Source organism: Pseudonaja textilis, chromosome 5, assembly GCF_049901715.1.
Source record: "Pseudonaja textilis isolate UNSWEBS1 chromosome 5, rPseTex1.2, whole genome shotgun sequence".
NCBI classification, from domain to species: Eukaryota; Metazoa; Chordata; class Lepidosauria; order Squamata; family Elapidae; genus Pseudonaja; species Pseudonaja textilis.
Genome location: NC_141994.1, coordinates 46610587 through 46630285, shown reverse-complemented (window position 1 = coordinate 46630285; position 19699 = coordinate 46610587). Strand labels below are relative to the sequence as shown.

At 36.6% G+C, this 19699-nt stretch overlaps 1 protein-coding gene across 2 annotated transcripts; it reads left to right on the top strand.

Annotated features, from left to right (window-relative positions):
• Nucleotides 1-1012: 1012 nt before the first annotated feature.
• Nucleotides 1013-19699, top strand: ADSL (adenylosuccinate lyase). 2 transcript variants are annotated; one of them, XM_026696712.2, is made up of 13 exons: nt 1013-1226; nt 7274-7477; nt 10365-10409; nt 11765-11844; nt 12541-12712; nt 13351-13397; nt 13994-14084; nt 14647-14716; nt 15278-15425; nt 16398-16488; nt 17653-17742; nt 18190-18366; nt 19554-19699. In XM_026696712.2, exons 1-13 carry the CDS (start codon nt 1065-1067, stop codon nt 19638-19640), a joined length of 1464 nt encoding a protein of 487 aa, XP_026552497.1. In that variant the 5' UTR covers nt 1013-1064; the 3' UTR covers nt 19641-19699. The 2 variants fall into 2 exon arrangements, with proteins under 2 accessions (XP_026552497.1, XP_087790903.1); XM_087934777.1 differs by lacking the exon at nt 7274-7477.

Sequence of the window (19699 nt, the reverse complement as noted above, 5' to 3'; positions counted from 1 at the left end):
TAGTATGAGTACTATAAGTGATATTGAGAAGTGGTCTAGGACATATATAAACTTAACATTTTGGATCCCCCTATGCTGCACTCATATCAAGTGACTTCTAAACAGCTTAAGAAATCCCTAGACTTGCAAATCGTTAAATCTCAACTGTAGGATATATATCCTCTATTTCCCTGCTGCTATGATCTCCCACATTTGTATTCTCGGAAAGCAGTGGCCAATCGCTTTCTTTCCTATGCACAGTTCCTTTGGGACTTAGCTTTTCTTCAACACACACATACACAACATTGGTAAGTGCATGTTTACAAAATTAAAACATCAAAATGTAGAAACAAATGACCACAGAGATGCTGCAGTGGCTGTAAGTGTGAAAAATGGTCATAAGTCATTTTTTTCAGTGCTGTTGTAATTTCAAACAATCACTAAATGAACTGTTGTAAGTGGAGGCCTACTAATGGGTTAAAGTTGAGAGGAAGGAACCTTCATGGAGACTAACAGTTACCTGGATACTGTCATAGTATTCAAAGACAAGTGAGGAGAAAGAAACCTATCACCACACTCAAATGAAAACATATTCCCCAAAGACACAATTCTATCATCTGTCTGGAGTGATAAGTTGATATTTGAGGAAAACCAGAAACATCTCTCTTCAGCAAATGGGGATTGAAATTCAGCAGATTCTCAATTTCTCTTTATTTCAGGGAAAATTTGGCAAATTTAAAATGTGTGGACTTCAAATCCCAGAATGCTGGCTGGGGAATTCTGAGACCAACTCCACACATCTTAGAGTTGCCAAGTTTATATGACAGCCACCGCTTTTCCTCGCACCCCAAAGCGTCCAGGAGCAGCAGTAATACCGATCGAAGCGGCGCCCAAGCACCAGAGGTCGCTGCGGCCGTCGCTCGTTACGGGCCAATCTCTCGCCATGAGGGAAGGGGTGGGAAAGGTAAGAGGCTGGGCCAACGGAGGCCGGATTTTGCTGCTGTTCTTATTCCGCTCTTCGGCCGACTTCAGCCTTTCCGCTGAGCTTGCGATCGACGAGTCTTCTCAGCTTGCAGCCCGTCCTGATGGCTTCTCTGAATTCCGCCGGCGAGGAAGACGCCTTCGGCCGCTACCGCTCCCCTCTCGTCTCCCGCTATGCCAGCCCCGACATGGCCTATAACTTCAGCGAGAGGAAGAAGTTCAGCACCTGGCGGAGGCTCTGGCTTTATCTAGCCCAGGCTGAGAAGGTGCGGGGTCCGCATGGTTGGTAGATTAGGATAATCTAGACTGGTGCTTAGAGGTTTCAGGGTCGCGGTCATGCGGATCACAGCAGCTCGGGAGGAATAGCCCTAATGCTGTATGTCAGTGTTTAAATGGAGAGGCAGGCAATCGCTTGAGTGGCGGGAAGCGTTGCTTCTTCCAACCCTTTTTGCTCCATTCATGCGTATTTGCAGCTTGAAACCCTCGGAAACCAATACCGTAGTCACATTTCTTACAATCCGGTAATTCCTAGGCCTGATGGGCCAAATCCCCTGCCAGCGGGCTAGAGGCTACAGAACTTGAGGTCAGCATATTTCGGTGGGGATTGTAGAAGTTGGTCCGGAAAGCAACAGGGTATGGGAGAAAGCAGCCTCATCTCAGGCACAAGGCACTCCATAATTTTTGTACACATTTTCATTAATTTCGTTCTGTTCCCCCCAGCATATAAATATAACTTTGATTAATCTCTTGACCACATCAAAACAATGGGCATCAGCCACAATAAGGCACAATTAAATGAGCTAAGGTAAGATACAATAAAATAAAATAAGATAAAATTAAGGGTGTGAGATGAAATAATGTACAATTGAATAGAATACAAAGACATACAGGGAGTACTAAAATATAAAACAGTACATGTTTAGATGAATTCATCAGCTTTACATGCAACTCCAATGTAGTCTATAAAACATATTCTCAGTTGGACAACCCTAAGTATAAAGTTAACAGTTCTAATAACTATGTATGATTGTGTCATAAAGGAAATAAGACAATCTTTTGTAACTGTCCCAATAAATAGTCAAGTGGAGTCTTTCAGTCCTGAGCTCTTGCTGGGGCATCCCGCTTAGTAATGCAGTAACACTCTGCTTAATTTAGGTCCTTTTGTTCTTGAACAGTATCACTCTCATTGCTCCTCTTCCTATCTGCCTGTCTTAAAATGTATATTATGTTCCTAAAGGTGAATAGTTTCATTTTTAAAATATAAAATTGATACTAAATTCCATCTGCACTGAATTTCATTTACACTCATGACTGTCCCTTTAGTGTATATGCAATATTTTAAAAAATGACAATTGGGACCAGAATTGTTGTTATCAAGCAACAGGATAAGGGGTGACATGTTATTGTGCCACTTAGCCATGGTAATTCTGATAATTCAAAATGCCATGATTAAATTACTACATGGGTCCTTAAGCAAGGACCTCACATGATTCCAACTTCAGACATCCTGGTGGCTTCCCCATTGATTTGCATATGGGAAGCTGGCAAGAAAGCTCACTAACCGCAATCATGTGACCATGGGATGCTTCATTATAATTATGAGCTGGGTGCTGACTTCCCAGATCACAATCATATGACTCTGGGGACAGCCAGAATTCTGAGGATCAATCATAGCTACCACTCATTCAGCCTTGCCATAAGCGTGAACAGTTGCTGAACAAATAGTTATTAAGAAGAACCACCCATATAAAACAACCTTTATTGGAAGAAGAGAATATATCTTTAACAAGAGCATATTGTTTAAGCAATATGTATACAAAAATCCCTGAGCAGAGAAGTCTTGTAGGAATTCAAAGGCATATAGTTAGGAAATATTAACTGGTTTTATTTCTTGGTTCTCATTCTTCATTTTTATTCCAGTAATTTTTAAAACTTCATTCACCTAAACTTCATTAGTACTTAGTAAGTACTATATATTGTCCTTAAGGAATTTTTTCTACCCTCTTTCTCAAACTTCCAAACAAGTTTTTAAATCTCGATTATGTTCTTTACCATCATTACTGTAGCTGGAGAACAGTTCTGATGTAGCTACACTTTCTAAATATATAAAAAACTGATTTAAGCAAACAGATTTCACATGTAGCTGTGAGATAACTTGACAATGGTAAGTCAACCCTGAAAGTTGCAGTTTGTGAATTGCATCACCTGCAACAGTTTCTGTTTTCTCAGCCTGCATTCAATTAATCATTACAATGTCATATTGTACATGTGGTATGAAGCAAATGTATTTCAAAATAGTTCACTTTTTGCCAAGAGAAAAGTAGCAGAAATCTGAACATAATTTCTCAACTGTTTAACATATTAGGTTGTTTGTTTTTTGTGTGTCACATATTACATGCTCTATTTTTATTCAACTTAGAAAGAATTATAACTTTTATTAAGCCATAATAATGTTTTAATATATACTTCATTTCAGAAACAATTTTTGTAAGATAGGAATTAACCAAGTTGACTTTATCTTCCAAATGTTAAATTTGCCGAGCCACTATTAAGTTCCTTTGCCTGAATTCTTCATGAGTGTTATATCATTCTTAATTTGTTGGAGATGGGCAAGCTTGGGGGAGTCTTGGCATCCTTTGCAGCATAAATTCCCTCTCCCTCCTTTAGGGTGATCTACAGATGCATTAAACTTTCAGATTGATCTATTATTTACTTTCTGTCTGAGTCTCACCCCTGAAATGTCCTAAAGTTACAGTAAGAATGTAATGTTGGAAATGTAAAGGATTCTGCAAAACAAAGATCTTTGCCAGCAGTTTTAGGGAAAGGACTATACAGTTTAACAAAGCAAATGAGAGTTCATTCTCCCTAGACAAATGCTTCTCATGCTATTCTAGCCTTCCATAATATAGGGTGTGTTTTTTTTGCTTGTTGTATTACGGTGCTTAAACTTCCTAGTCAACAAGTGAATTGTAGATTGAGACATTCTGTGGGCACCAGGTTGAGGGAGATTATTACAGACACCTATAGTTCCTATTTAGCAAAGACTGAATGCAGTAGAATTTAGGAATTCTTTATTTCTTCCACACCCTAAGCCGGAAGGCCTTAGACAGCCTGTTTCATTTCAGTTTTATGTTGCTTATTTTATTCGTCCTAAAGAGGCATTGTTAAGTGTAACAAAGCAAATGGTATTCAATGAAATGTATGTGGATGGTAAATTTCTGCAGTATGTTAGTATGTTGCTGAACATTGTGATAGACAAGCCAGGCAAGTCAAATTAAGGGGGCTAAATAAACATTTATTGAAAATCCACAGCTATGTTTGTTCTTCATACCGAGAGTATCTTTTAATTTATATTATTTGGAGATTTAAAAAAAATAGTTATGGAACAAAAAAACAGATGCATTTAGGCAGGGGTATCCAATACATCTTAGATCTTATACGGTATTAATTACAGAGTTGGCTGTCTTATCAGATTAAAGCTTGGTATCAAACCAAGATTTAAGAAAACAAATTTGAAAAGGGAATCTGTTATTTTTAACTATCTGCATTCCCAAGAAGTCACAACTCTGATCTTGATCTTCAGATTCAAACTGAGAGAAAATACCATGTGCACCTGTTTGTTTCATCAAGGCTCTACCAAATTGTTAGTAAAAGATGCCCCCTTCAGTTATCATGGGAGAATGCGATTTCAGTTATTAGCGAGCAGGGAGGGTGTTGGGTTCCTTCTTATTCAGTTTACTGCCAGGAAAATGTGCCCTACAGTTGGAATATAAAATAAATGCCAGAAAGAAAGAAAATTAAATTAAACTAAACTAAACTAAGCTAAAATTCTTATCCAGGATCAGAAATTGACTGCTGACCCTAAATGCAGCATAACAGAATTTGACCATTGCTAAGGATGTAGAATTCTACTGATCAGTCACCAGCACTTGAATATCAAAGCCATCTGTGCATCCTAGAATGTCAAATAAAAAGTGTCAATAATTTCTACTCTTTCTAAAAGAGGCAATATAATAAAATATGACTAGGATTAAACTGTATTGTGGATACATTGTCATCTTCTGGGACCAAGAAAGACTGCCTTCTCTGTCATTGCTCTGCTCCCCAAAACATCATTCCCCCAACCCTTAAGAAATAAATATGGCACCCTCTTAAGATCTGATTCTACTCCCAAGCATGGGGTTGGTGTGTCTATGGTACCCTGTCATTTTTTAAATTGCTTTTTAGTCCAAGTGGTCACATTTATATTTGATTATTATAGACTACCCAGGCTCTTCTAGACTATGAGGCCATAATATATTTAATAAATAAATATGACCTGGAAGAACATAGTCACTTGTTACAAGGTAGTCTTTCCTTCCAGGACAGCAAGAGGCAAGGTGTCAACAGCAAGCCACAATGAGTTATGGTAAATTAAATATATAAGAAAAATGTTATCTTATTATCAAGACATCAAGGAATATCTTGTTTAGTTTTACATATGAGAAACATTCTAACTTATGTAGACATTTTGGGTGCATCAAATCTGAATGATAGCATCAACTATTTTAAGAGAAAATACTAATTTACTAAAATTGTTTATACTTGCAGTGGCAAAAGGAAATAATTTATACATTTCCTTTTCTTTATTATTTTCTTCTTTTCTCTTTTTCTTTTCTGCACCTTCTATTTTTATTACTTTACTTTTTACTTTGTACCTTTACTGTTGTAATTGCAATCTTCAATAAAATTAATACCATACATTAAAAAAAATCCTGGGATATTTACGTGGTATCAGGTCATGTTGATTTTAGATAGATAGAGCCTTTTCTGCCATGTCTCCTGCCCTTGGGAACATCATGCCCTCCCCTGGTGAGATCCACGGCTATTCTTTTGGCCTTCCAAAAGGGCCTGAAGACTTGGTTCTGCCTACTGGCCAGTGAGAACATATCATTTGCAGCTGGACTAAGACAGGACCCCAGACCTCCCTGTGTGCATCTTGCCCTCTTTCTTCCCATCTTTGTACATTTTTGTATTAATTTTAGTGTTACTATCTTTTGTTTCATAGATTGTAACCTGCCTAGACAATGGGCAACATATACGTTTAATAAATAAATGTTCTGTGTCTAATTATTAGGTACGGGTAAATTCTTGACTTACAACCACAATTGGGACCAGAATTTTAGTGACTAAGCAATGCAGTCATTAAGTGAATCATCATATGACCAGATTTGATTACTATTTTTCCACAATTGTTAAGCAAATCACCACACTAGTTAATATAGTTATTAAGTGAACCATGCATCTAGCTTCTTAAATTGACTTTGCTTGTTGGAAGCTGGCTGGGGAAGGAATAAAATGCAATCATGTGTCCTTAAGGCACTGCAACTATTTTAAATATGAGACCATTGCCAAACATCTGGATTGTGATCATGTGACCAAGGGAGTGATTCGATGGTCATAACTTCAAATATGGATTAAACTTCACTTTTTCTGAAGCCATCGTAACTTTGAACCATTGTTAAATGAATGGTCATTAGAAGAGGGTTATCCAGGGGTGGGATTCTACCAGTTCGCACCTATTCTCTAGAACCGGTTGTTATCATTCTAAGCAGTTCGGAGAACTGGTTGTTAGAAGAAATTACTGGCCTAATCCTCTAAGGAAGGCTGGAAGGAAACATTCTGGTGTTGCTTACAGAAACTGCCTTTCCATTAACTCTTATTACATTCTTGGCAGGACTAGACTTCCTGTCTCTGGAACTTCTCTGGAGTTTTTGTCTCCTCTTTGCTGGTACTTTGCTTGTGTGGAGTGATCATTGAAAAAAGTGACTTATGACCATTTTTCACACTTACGACTGTTGCAGCATCCCCACAGTCACGAGAGGCTGGGCAAAGAGATGCGCGCCTCGCTTTGAGTGGTGTTGAGTTGACCATGCCCAGCCAGTAACATGACCACCAAGCCATGTCCACCCTGTCACATGACCACCAAGCCATGTCCACCCTGTCACATGACCACCAAGCCATGCCCACCACTTAAGCCACACCCACAGAACCAGTTGTTAAAAATTTGAATCCCACCCCTGGGGTTATCTGTATTAAATTGAATTGTACAAATAGAAATAATTCTCAAACTGTAAAGTAGGATGGGTGTTTTCTTCTAGTTGGAAAATTGAAGTTTAACTATCATTTCTTAGTTAATTGTGAAAGTTACAAGAGTTATTTCTGCCAAAAATTCCAAAATAACTACTTTTGCTGCCTTAAACTGAGGGTCCTTTGGCTGCCTTAAATTCAGGATCATGTACCTTCTAATTAAATAAACTTTTTTCCCCCTTAGTCATTGGGGCTGCCCATCACAGATGAACAAATAAAGGAAATGGAAGCAAATCTGGACAACATAGACTTCAGGATGGCAGCAGAGGAAGAGAAACGACTGCGTCATGATGTAATGGCTCACGTACATACATTTGCCCATTATTGTCCAAAAGCTGCAGGAATCATTCACCTTGGAGCAACTTCTTGTTATGTGGGAGATAATACGGTAAAACAACACTGCAAAATAAATTTATTGAGTCACTGTGTTTGTTGAGGTTCCAGAAGTTCCTTAAAACTTGGTTATGACACCAGGCCTTTGGGTCCCAAGGAACCCGAGACAGCTTCACTTTTGAGGTGGATATATTTATCACTCCTTCTGCTTGAGATTGTATTTATTTTAGTTTCAATTCTCAATTTTTAATGTTGATTTTTACTTTTAAATGCATATATATATATATTTTCTTATTCAGCTTTGTTCGGGTATTTTCCCACGTCATTGTAGTTGTGCTTTTAAAGTTGTAGCAACGTTTCAGCAGAATCTCATCTGCCATCATCAGGCTTCTGTATTGTGTTCGTCTGTGAGTCAGACTTTTACAGTGGTTTCAGTTTTAAATTTGGGGCCAGCCTATTGCTGTGCCAGAATGGTTTTTTCTTCATCCTGATTGGTTGGGAGTCTTGGTCTGTGTTTATTGGTCTTGGAGTTTGCTGTGTTCTGCTTGATTGGTGTTTCTAATATGTTCTGTCTGTTTTGTGGCTCTTTTTGTGTCTTGATTGGCTGGCAACATTGTGTTCCTTTATTGGAGGCCTTTAGTGCAGCTTGGCTCCAAGTAAATGGATGGCTATCATTTGTTAGGAAGCTAGGTTTCATCTGGGTGCCTGGTTGGGGTGTGTTTGAGCTGGAGGTATCAGGGGGGATCTGTTTGTGCCCAGGTGTTTGCCTGGCTTGTGGTGTGGAGATTTTTTTGTTTGTGAGTGCAGGCTTCCAAATGAGTGACAGTCTGGTGGAATCATCTCTTCTATTCATACTTTCAGGTCTTTTTTCAATCTCCATGGCTTCCCTGATAATCCTGTGGCTGTGGTTTTCTATAGTGGCTAGGGTTTGGGTGCCATTGAAGTTGATGCTATGACCTGTGGCTTTCATGTGTTGGACTAGTGAGGAAGTGTGTTCCAGCTTTTTTACTGCATTTTTGTGTTCATCCAGGCGGGTACCAATAGAAGAATAAGTACCTGCCTGGATGGCTTCCAGATAATTGACAGTCTGGTGGATTATCCAATTATCTGGTGGATCATCCAATTATCTGGAAGCCTGCACATATATATATTGTTTTCTATGCAGTATTTTATGCCACCAGAGTTACTTCTACTGGGATGGATAGTTATATAAATTTAATGTATTTTGTTAATCCAATATGCTATATGGCATGGGTGCATCTAATGCTAAAATATTAAGACATATTTTATTAATAATTATATTTATTCCATACTTTAAAAAAATTACTTATTACATGCCTCTTGAACTATCTGTGTTGGGAGGAGTTCCAGTATGTTGAGATAATTGAACAGTACTGAGGGCAGAAGGAACTGCTTTGAGGGATGGGAAGAAGAGCCACCAACAAGGAAATGGTCAGATAAAAGGGGCCTGATTCTGGGGCAGAACTGTAACTTGAGTAAACCCCTCAGATAACCTCTCCCTAATTTCCACAAAGATAAAGAGAGGGAGTGGGGAAGCACATTCAGACTTATAAAACTGTTGTGCATTATTCCAATGAGAAAACCAGCCTTTTAGTCCTATTCTCTATGTTCTGTTTTTAAACCAATTACTAGTACAGCCTCAGTCCTTTTCCTCCTGGTTGCTGAGTTTGCTTAAGGACTTTGATAAGGGATTTTGGCAAAAGCTTTTTGAACGTCCAATATGTTTTGGATTGGCTCTGGCTGCTTCCTTGTTTACACCCTCAGAAAAGTTTGGAATGTTAATGAGACTTGTTTAAGAAATTATGTTGGCTCCTTTTCAGAAGACTTATTTTTTTTAAGAAGCTTGATTACTTTCTCTGTACTCTGTTATTTATCACTACTTGAGTTACACTAAATTTTCCAACTATTAGGTGCAAATTTGAACTAAACATAAATAACCTAGAGATATTTCTTGAGTTACAACCACAGTTGGGACCTGAACTTCCATCGCCAACTAAGGTGGTGTTAAGTGAATCCCATCCAATTTTATGATTTCCTTCACTGCAGTCATGAAACAAATCACAATAATTGTTCTGAATCATATGGTTGTTAAGCAAATCTGGCTTCCCCCATTGACTTTGCTTGTTGAAAGCCAGCTAGGAAAATTCATATGGGAATCACATGACCTCAGGATGCTACAATCATCATAAATGCATCATCATAAACTGACTGGATTTTGATCATGTGACTGTGGGGATGCTGGAAGTGCAAGGAGTAATTGTAAGTCACTTTTTTCTACAACCTTGTAACTTTGAACAGTCTCTAAATCAAGGACTACCTGTGCTTTTATTAGATGATTTCACATATCTTCAGGCAGATATTACTTAGCCTGGAGTATTCATTTTTTGCTAGTTTGTCAGTTACTTTGCCTTTATTTGTCTCGGTTCATCTGCTACTGCTCCTGAAGAATCCAGCTCAGATAGAAGCATCAGTCTACATCCTCAGAAATGAAATGATTAAGTTCTTTGGAGTTCCCATTTTTTTCTTTTAGCACAATTTTATCACCTGTTTAGAAAATCCCATTAATCCTATTTTAGCTTTAGTCACTTGGCAGTGCTTATACTGCAATCTTATCCACACTGGACTAATCAATATTTATCTGAACATTTAGGTTCATTGAAATTTTAGATTTTGTAAATATATTTATTGTTACAGTAATTTATACAATTGCAACCCATACTGAAAAATAAATTTCAACAAACACATTAAACAGAATTGTATCTGTTATGTATAAGTGTTATGTATGTGTATGGATAGATATATAACTTCTTTTGAGAGCAGGCAACAGAATTTCATTTTTAATGTATGTCAGTGTGCTCAACAGTAAAAAATGATAATAAAGGTTATCTTATCTGACTTTGTAAAATTCTTCTGTCTATTAGGACTTGATAGTTCTTCGAGATGGATTCAACCTGCTTCTTCCCAAGGTAACATTCATTTTTTCATAAGGCAGGAGCTTTCTTGATTGACAAATGGATGTTTGCTGAAGTTAACTATAGAAATAGAACTGGAAACAGATTGTGAGGCAATGGCAGAACATTCAGGAGAAAAGTGCAGATTCAGGGCATTGCTTGATTTTCTGTGCAGTAACATATGAGGAATAGAACCCTACTTTCTGACTTGGAACTTTACTAATTAGTACTAATAATTCTAACAGTAGACTTGATTAAATATATTATGCTCTTCTGTATTTGTTACACCTTTTTCCTCCTGAGTTTAATGCATTTTATACCTACCTGTACAGTAGCCATCCCCAATTAGGGCCCCTGCAGATTTATGTTCTGCCTCATGGAGTTGTAAGAAAAAATATAAATAGATGAAGTTGTGAGACAATAAATTTATCTGAAAGGCACACTAACTCTAAAGAGTTGTTTAAGCTAATCTGTGCATCCCAAACCACAATATTATACTAGATGCAAGACGGATCAGATTATTTATTATTTTATTTATTTATTATTATTTTTTGTTAAATTTATTTGCCGCCTCTCACTTTAGGCAGCTTACAACAATAAAAAGGAAGCAATGAAAAGAGTGTGAACAAAACAGAAGATAATAGAATAATAAAATAAACAATGAAAAAGAACACAAGGAATTCAACTATATGATTACCAAAAAAGAATGATGGACAGAGAATAAGGGGGAGGGGGAGTCTGCCATCAATCCAGCTACTACCTCCAGCTTGGCCATTTGCACCCCAGGATAACTGGCAGAGCTGCGTCTTTACACTTTTGTGAAAGGATAGGAGGGTGGGAGCGAGATGTTTCCTTAGAACAGGACTGTCAAATTCCTGGCCTGCAGGCCGGATGCGTCACGTGCTGGCCATGCCCGGTTTAGCGAAAGGGGGAAAAGTCCCGATACATCACGTGACGCCACCGTGACAATGTAGAGTTTGACACCCCTGCCCTAGAGGGTAAGATCTATAAGAGGGTTTGATCCATGCTGGCATTGAGATTTCCAAGAAAACAAATTCCAAAATGGGATAAAAGCCCAATGAAATTCAATGTCTCCAGCAATCTTTTAAACTTCTGACAAAGGTTCTAGTAGCCATGCCTGTTCTTTTCATTTGCAGCCAGCGAACAAGGCTTAAAGTTGGGGGAAACGGTTGTGCAACCATTGCAGATTTAAATGGTTTTTCCTCATTCTCCATATGCATAATGAGGATGAACCATGTAGATGAACCATGATAATCAGATAATGAAGATGAACCATGTAAATGAGATTATGATGATGATGCTTCTCTTATTTTAATGTATGTTGTTATTCTTCTTCCCTTTCATTATAGCTTGCCACAATAATCAGTCGTCTGGCAGATTTTGCTAAAAAGTATGCCAACTTGCCCACTTTGGGCTTCACTCACTACCAGTAAGTAATTTCTTATTGTTTATTATTTAGTAACATGGCTGCTACCTTTTCTGTTTCATCTATGGTATGAATCAATAGCATTCAGCTTCTATGGGGCATGATTAAGGACAATAAAGTTTATGAGTACACACTCCAATTTATTGATTTCCAAGCACCAAGATTCAATTTCATCTTGGCAAAAACATGCTGAGAAAGGAAGGGTTTCCAATATACAGATTTTATCTGTTCACAAAAATGTTATAAATCATACTTAGTCCTGTTAAAGTATTTGTAACAAGAACACCGCTCACGTGAACATTATAAAATCAGCCATGTTTTATTTTCTTCACTAAATGCCAGTTCAGTAATCTGTCATGAATTGCCATGTTTCCTATAACATAGTCTTTTGCTGCCCATATTCTATAATTCTGTCCTGTGATTTTTCCCCCAACATGTTTAAACCAATGGCATATAAAATATGCTACTGTCTGATTAGCAATCATGTAAAATATTCAATATCCCTTCCCCAAGCCTTCAAATCTAGAGGTTCTTATTTAATTTAAGAGATAGCTATTATTAAGCTTAAGAGTAATAGTTTGTTTTTATCGGATTCTCTAACTAAGATGGAACTGCTTTTGGAGAAGCAAGTACAGTCATTTTGTAATGACGTTAACTTTCATGCACTCGTCCTAAATAATTGTCTTTGTGATGTTTTAGGCCTGCCCAGCTAACCACTGTAGGTAAACGTTGTTGCTTATGGATTCAAGATCTCTGCACAGACCTTCACAATCTTGAAAGAGCACGAGATGAATTAAGATTTCGTGGGGTGAAAGGCACAACTGGCACCCAGGCCAGCTTCTTGCAGCTTTTTGAAGGGGATCACAGTAAAGTAAGGATGCCCTGGCCTTTCACTTAAATGTGTTCTAGTTAGGTATTTATTTGTGAAGAATCATGTACTGCCTTATAAACATTGAGAAAGGCAATATATAAACCCACTTACAAGCTAGGAAAAAACATTGAAAAGCAATGTCAGAAGTAGCCAAATGAATATCAAGATTATATATATATTAAAAAAAGATCAGAATGTATTCACAGAAGAGCACTCAGCCATGGGGCTGGTTAGTGCCCTGAAGGCCTTCTCCCCACATTTTAAGTTTTAATGTTGACTTGTAACTATTTTGCCTCTTACATAATTTTTACATAGTTTTTATGTTTTTCATATTTTGTATACCCTCCAGAGTCTCTCTGCGAGGGAGATGAACTGTTTCTACATTTGGTAAATAAAAACTGCAGATTCATTCTGGCCACATCCCAAAACTTTATGCTAGGATAACTTTTCCTGGGCCTGGAAATGCTATGTTAACCAGAAGTGCAGGCGGTAAAGGAGTTGCCTACAAGATAGGACTCTCATCCATTAAATATGCTGAGTTTAGAATGGTGTTAAAAGGGAGACCATCTGGGTAGCACAGTCATGATCTTCTTTTCAATCACTGCATTCTGAGGTTCCTGTCTGTTTTTTTCCCTAAGGTGGAGGAGCTGGACAGACTTGTGACTGCAATGGCAGGATTTAAGCGGTACATTAAAAAAAAACCCTCCCTTTAATATTAAGAATGTGCTTAAGCATAACCTTCTAAGGAATATAGGAGGTTTTCTTAACTAGAAACAGAGCAGTGTATTGCCTACACTGATTGCTGGAGGCTTCTTGAAATTTTAGAAAGGATCTTTTCCTTTTTAGAGATGCTAAAATCTGAATCTGGAATTTTTCATATATATTCTATTACTTAGCGAGGGATTTTTGCTGTTCTAAAAATTAGCTGCCCTACAATATTATGTTCTAAAGTTAATAATTCCTACTAATTTTAGGCCTTATTTTGAAGTATACTTATAAATAGTTGTTTACAGCTTAAATCCTATTATTCCTTTTTTCAGTTTTGCTCTTCTCATCTTGTTGAAAGCATTCCAAATGTTGTGTTTAGCTGCTGCTTTACTGCATGCAAATTTGAGTTGTACAAGTATACAATTTTTCTGTGTCTTTCACGCTTATTCAAGGCTAATATAATTTAAGAATCAAATAACCAATAGATCTGGCATGATATTCATGCATTTTTGCATGTTTGTTCCGCAATCATAGGTCTCTTTGAACTTCATATTATTTTATATTTTATTTTAGGGCTTATATCATCACAGGACAGACATATAGTCGCAAAGTAGATATTGAAGTTCTCTCTGTTCTAGCAAGTCTTGGGGCAACTATACATAAGGTAAGAACTAGTTTACATATACAAGTATTGTTGTAGAGAGAAGCTCTAATGTATGGGTAGCAAATGAGTAGCTTTGTGATTTTGCTAAATTACAACTCACAGCCAAGGTGACCAGCAATTAAAGACATTGAAACAAATTATGGATTAAGTAGCTCCATTTGACAACATCGATAAACTTTGGTAGCATGATTTTGTTTGCTTGTTTACAAGCCTCCAGAAAAGTTCATTTAGTTTTGGAGGTGCTTGCACCAATTTTAGTGGACCTCTCCAATGCTCCCCAAAATTGGACTAATTGCTGTAGTATTATCCACATTGCAGATATCACTGGGTCACATCTGCATTTGCCATGGTCCCTGAAGATGATGATAAAGAACAAACTGAGCTTTAAATAGTTTAAATTTTATAAATCCAATAAATAAATAAGATAGACCATTTGCTTGACTCTTGCCTCTAAAAATGCAAACATCCATCAGTGGAAATGGCACTCCTTTCAAGATTACTATTGTGCTAATTCTTAGAGATATTATTTACATGTGAATTTATATTAATTATTATTCTCTAGATATGTACTGATATCCGCCTTCTGGCCAACCTCAAAGAAATAGAGGAACCTTTTGAGAAAGAACAGATTGGTAAGCACTGAATAAAAATAGGATTTCATTCTACTTATTTAACTTGTTCAGCACTTTTTAAATTGGTCTGTCTATGACATCTTTATTTAACATAATAAAAAATAAAAAATAATTATAGCACTTAGCAAGTGTTAGAAATGATTTCCTGATAATTTAATTTTATAATTTTTATGTAAAAATATTGCAGAGAAGAATACAAATACCGGTATGATTTCTACTGAAATTTAATGAAACTTACATTGCCATTTAAAGCAAATCTAAAGTTACTGTTTTATTGGCAAGTTGTCAAAGGAAAAATTATATCTCTCCTGAAAATCTGAAGCTTCTTGATTTATAGTTTTGAAGCCATAAGTATGCATCTTTAAAGAATCTTGTATGCTCTTCCCATTCTTTGAACACAGTGATTCCTTATGTCCTTTCCTGAGTTAAAGCAAACTTTGTCCCATATTTGCACTGCAAGCCAAGTTAGAGTTCAGTCATTTGAGGCTTTTGGTTTTTACAGCATTTTACATTTTCACTATTCTGTCTCATGATGAGCAATTATTTAAAACTGTTTCAAAGGTTCAAGTGCCATGGCTTATAAACGGAATCCCATGCGTTCAGAACGTTGTTGCAGTCTAGCTCGCCATCTTATGATTCTTGTCCTGGATCCCCTTCAGACAGCCTCTGTGCAATGGTTTGAGCGTACATTGGATGACAGTGCAAACAGGTATATACTTACATGATGTGGAGATGCTCTTGATGTGTATTTGGAAGTTATAGGAGGAAATTAATTATAAGAAAAATATGGTTGATTGTAACATGCTTTGTGCCATCCAGACCTCAAGGTAATCTTCTAGTTTCAGTGAAGCATCCTTCCAAATAGACTACTTTTTCTATAGCACTGACTACCTATTAATATATTATAGTAATCAATATAGCAATAGCATTTACCATCCCATTGTACTTTATAGTACTCTCTGAGTGGTATATAAGTAGAAGCATTATTTGCATATTGTTCCCAACAATCTGGGTCCTCATTTTTCTGATCTCAGAAGGATGGAAGGCTATGTCAACCTTGAGCCCTGCCAGGATCAAATGCAATACCACCATTTAACCACTCCACCACCAGGGCTCCTACAATATGCAGGGAGTTAGGCAAAATAATACAGACCATTGGCGTACAACCATGACTGATACAGAATTTTGGTTGTAAGTCAAGGCATCCACATGATCGGAAGCAATTTTATAACTGTATTTGTAGTGGTCGTTAAGCAAATAAATCATGCAGTTATAAGTCCAAATCAGATAATTATTAAGCAAATCATAAACTCATGAATGCAAACTCATTCTCCTGAATGGCTGTTTTTTTTTTGCCAGAAATCAAATCACAGTCATTTTATCGCAAGATGCTACAGTTGTAAATGTGAGCCAATTGCTAAGTGCCCAAAATATGACTGCAGGGGAAGGAGCCAGTACAACATTTTATGACAATCAGAAGTACTTACAGAAGGGCCATAAAGCACCTTTTATATTTTATTTATTAGCTCACTATTGCAGCATTGGTTCTGAAAAACTAACACGTGTAAAATATTCTTTATATCTCTGTACCCTGAGGAATATACGAATAACAATCAGATTAACAAACACTGAGCCATTAAAACAGTTACTTTTTTTATCCTGGTACTGTTTTTTTCTATAGGCGTGTATGTTTAGCCGAAGCTTTCCTTACTGCTGATATTATACTCAGTACTCTGCAAAATATCTCTGAAGGTCTTGTAGTATACCCTAAGGTAAGAAGTAAAAGCAGAGGACAGTGAACACTCACTTTTCCACAATGAAATATAGGTATGTGTTCAATTTAATCCTCCATGCCAGATGCACTTTGTGGTGTTAGTTATAATCCAGCTACATACAGGCCTATCCAGCTACAAGCCATTTTTCTTTTGGAGGACTGACTTCCAGAAGACCCTAGAACACCCCTGAAACAGCAAGATCAGTATGCTCCAGAGGAAGAACTGATATGGAAATAAAGTTGTGCCCCATTGTCCCATTTACAGCATTGGACTATAAGAGATCTTTAAAAACAATCCTACTGAATTCTTTTATTGTTTTATTTGACAACCTTAGAGTTGCAGCAATTATATTGTGTGGTACAAAGTAAGACTATGATTAATATTAGGCCCATTCCAGATAGGATTCCCCACCAAATCTTCTAAACAATCACATTTACTAAATTGATTTTTTATTTAAATATGTAAAGTAATAAATACATAATACATAATACATAAATATGCTTTCAAATATTTTACAAGGTCATACAGTTCACTTCTAAGAATGAAAGTGTAGCACCCTAGGACAAGAATAACAACTGAAGCAGTGTCTGATTTATTAATTACTGTATTTATCATGTACATTTCAAATAGAGTGAAAGCTTGCTTGTTGCATAAAAACATGTTATGATTTTTTGCTTTGAAGAAACTACTTGCACCTGTTCTGTGATTAATTTTCTATGCTTGTATTGAGGAACATGTCATCTAGAAATATAATCATTATCTAAGATTCTACAGTGAGTAGCATGGTAGTCTAGAGATGAAGACATTCTCCTCCCACTCAGTAAATTGAGAGTTCAATCCTAGGCGGTGGCAGATTTTTCCTCTATCAGGGTGCAAAGAGAAAATACCTCCTGCAATCTCCACATAGGTGTCAGGAAGGGCATCTGGCCAGTAAATACTCAGATCCACTCAGTTGCCTGACTCAACCCTAAAACCAAGGGATTAAAGGAGCATAAAAAGAAAAAAAATCTAAGATTCTGCAGTTTCTTTCTACCTGCTGAGATCCTCTGCATAAAAAAAGGATGTAGTTTATCATAGGGCTGTGTTCCATCTGCTGAATAAATAAGAGTAAGAGACCATATTAACAATCCAATCTATAAAGATTTATATCATAATTTTTAGGTAATTGCAAGGCATATAGAACAAGAGTTGCCTTTCATGTCAACAGAAAATATCATCATGGCTATGGTGAAAGCTGGGGGAAATCGCCAGGTAAGTAGTTAATTACATATGCTTAGTTATCAGCTCCTAAGAAACAGATATGCAAGAAACAGAGGAGTTATAAAGATTTTGTGGAAATATATTCTGTTTTTTTTAAATATTTGTCTACTGATAAGGTCTGGAAAAAAACCTTGCACAATGTAAGCTGTTTGACTGGTTTTTAATTTAAATTCTTCTATAAAACAATGAAGAGTTTTAGAAGTATCTTTATTGTCTCATTGCAGATTGTAAATTAAAAAGAAAAATATATTAAATCTGATAATCATTTAGGACACCACTGGAGAGAGAATATTGCAATAGTTTTCTCATACACCCAAATCCTGTTTGTCAGATGGGCTATCTAGGAGGAGTTTCCTAAACTCTGTATTCATAATTAATGGTGGGATGTAAGATTTTCCTGTTTTAGGAGTAACACTTGGTCCATTTTTTACCTTTTAGGAATGTCATGAGAAGATAAGGGTTCTGTCCCAGCAGGCAGCTGCTGTTGTGAAGCAAGAAGGAGGTGATAATGACCTCATTGCACGAATTCGTGCTGATCCTTATTTTAACCCTATCCATGGGCAATTGGAAACTCTCTTGGAGCCTATATCTTTCACTGGCCGTGCTTCCCAACAGGTAGGGAAAAGCAGAAAAAGCTAGTGTCCTTATTAGGTTGCTCTTAATTTTAACTTTCCTGAAAAAAGTGATTTTTTTAAATTGATGACTGTTATGTCCCAATTCAGATTTACTCTTATTAAAATTGATATGCTAATCTGTTGGTTTTTTTAGCCAAATCTCTTCCTCCATTCTCTTAAATTCTTGGGTAATCCACTGATATTTCATTTTATCCTAATGTATCCTGGACTTTTTATTCTAACTTAGTTGTTATACTGATTTAATACAGATTTATAGACCAAAAACTGTCCATACTTTCTATATAAAGCATTATATAATAACAATGAGGAAAATTGTTGGCACTTTTTGTTTATACAATTTTATATATTGAAATCATTTCTCAATTTTCAATAAAAATAGATAAGGGACTAAGAATGAACAATAATTAAAAGTTGAAAAAGTGTTACTTTCAAAAACAATTAAACTATAATTAGAACTCATTAAACTATAATTAGAACTCATCAGCTAAGTGAAAGCAGACACTGCTCCAACCAGTTAAAATCCAAATCAGCAGCCAAAGCAATTTATCATAGGAAACCTAACTGAATAAAATTGTCTTTGTCTAATGATAGAAAAATAATACAAGTTAATTTTCCAAGTTTTGAAGCAGCTCCAAAATAGTTGCAATTTGTATTTTTTCCATATGTCTCCAATGATACTCAAATCTTAAGATATCTGTGTATCTTTCAAATAGCTTACTTCTAAGTACTGTTGAAGCTTAGTACTGTAGAGATTTATTTTATAACCAGGAGTTTGAACTGTATCTGTATAAATAAGCCAGCAGCCAGTGAAGTTGCTCCATCAGAGTTGCTTAGCTGTTGTGGGATTGCAAAATTCTGTACCACTTGAACTTCCAGGACACTTTAAAACATGGGTGTCAAACTTGCTGCGTCATGTTGCCATCACATGATGTTTTTCAAGGTTTTCCCATTCGCAGAGCTTGGGTGGGCATGACCTGCACGTGACCCATCCACGGGCCGCCAGTGACACCCCTGCTTTAAAACATGCTCATATAGAATATATAAGACAAAGTCATAAGTCAGGGTGGTGACAGCTAAATAGTTTTCATATGGTGATAAAAACGTGGCAAATTATAAAGGATTATAATTCATTGGGTCTTAAACTAGATTGTTGTTTCTTCACAACAGGTGACAAGGTTCCTGAATGAAGAAGTCAAACCAGCATTGATCCCTTATCAGAGCAAAATGGGTGTGAAAATAGAACTGTCACTTTGAATCAGTGTTTTATGGGGACCTTGTGTTGAAAGAGTAATAAAATACTTTTAAGAATTAAA

Bases quoted from the DNA above. Each gene is read 5' to 3' on its own strand.
- ADSL (XM_026696712.2), top strand. From the start codon at position 1,065: ATGGCTTCTCTGAATTCCGCCGGCGAGGAAGACGCCTTCGGCCGCTAC. The intron at 12,713-13,350 runs GTAAGGATGCCC...TTTTTCCCTAAG, and splicing joins TTGAAGGGGATCACAGTAAA to GTGGAGGAGCTGGACAGACT. The intron at 16,489-17,652 runs GTAAGAAGTAAA...CATAATTTTTAG, and splicing joins GTCTTGTAGTATACCCTAAG to GTAATTGCAAGGCATATAGA.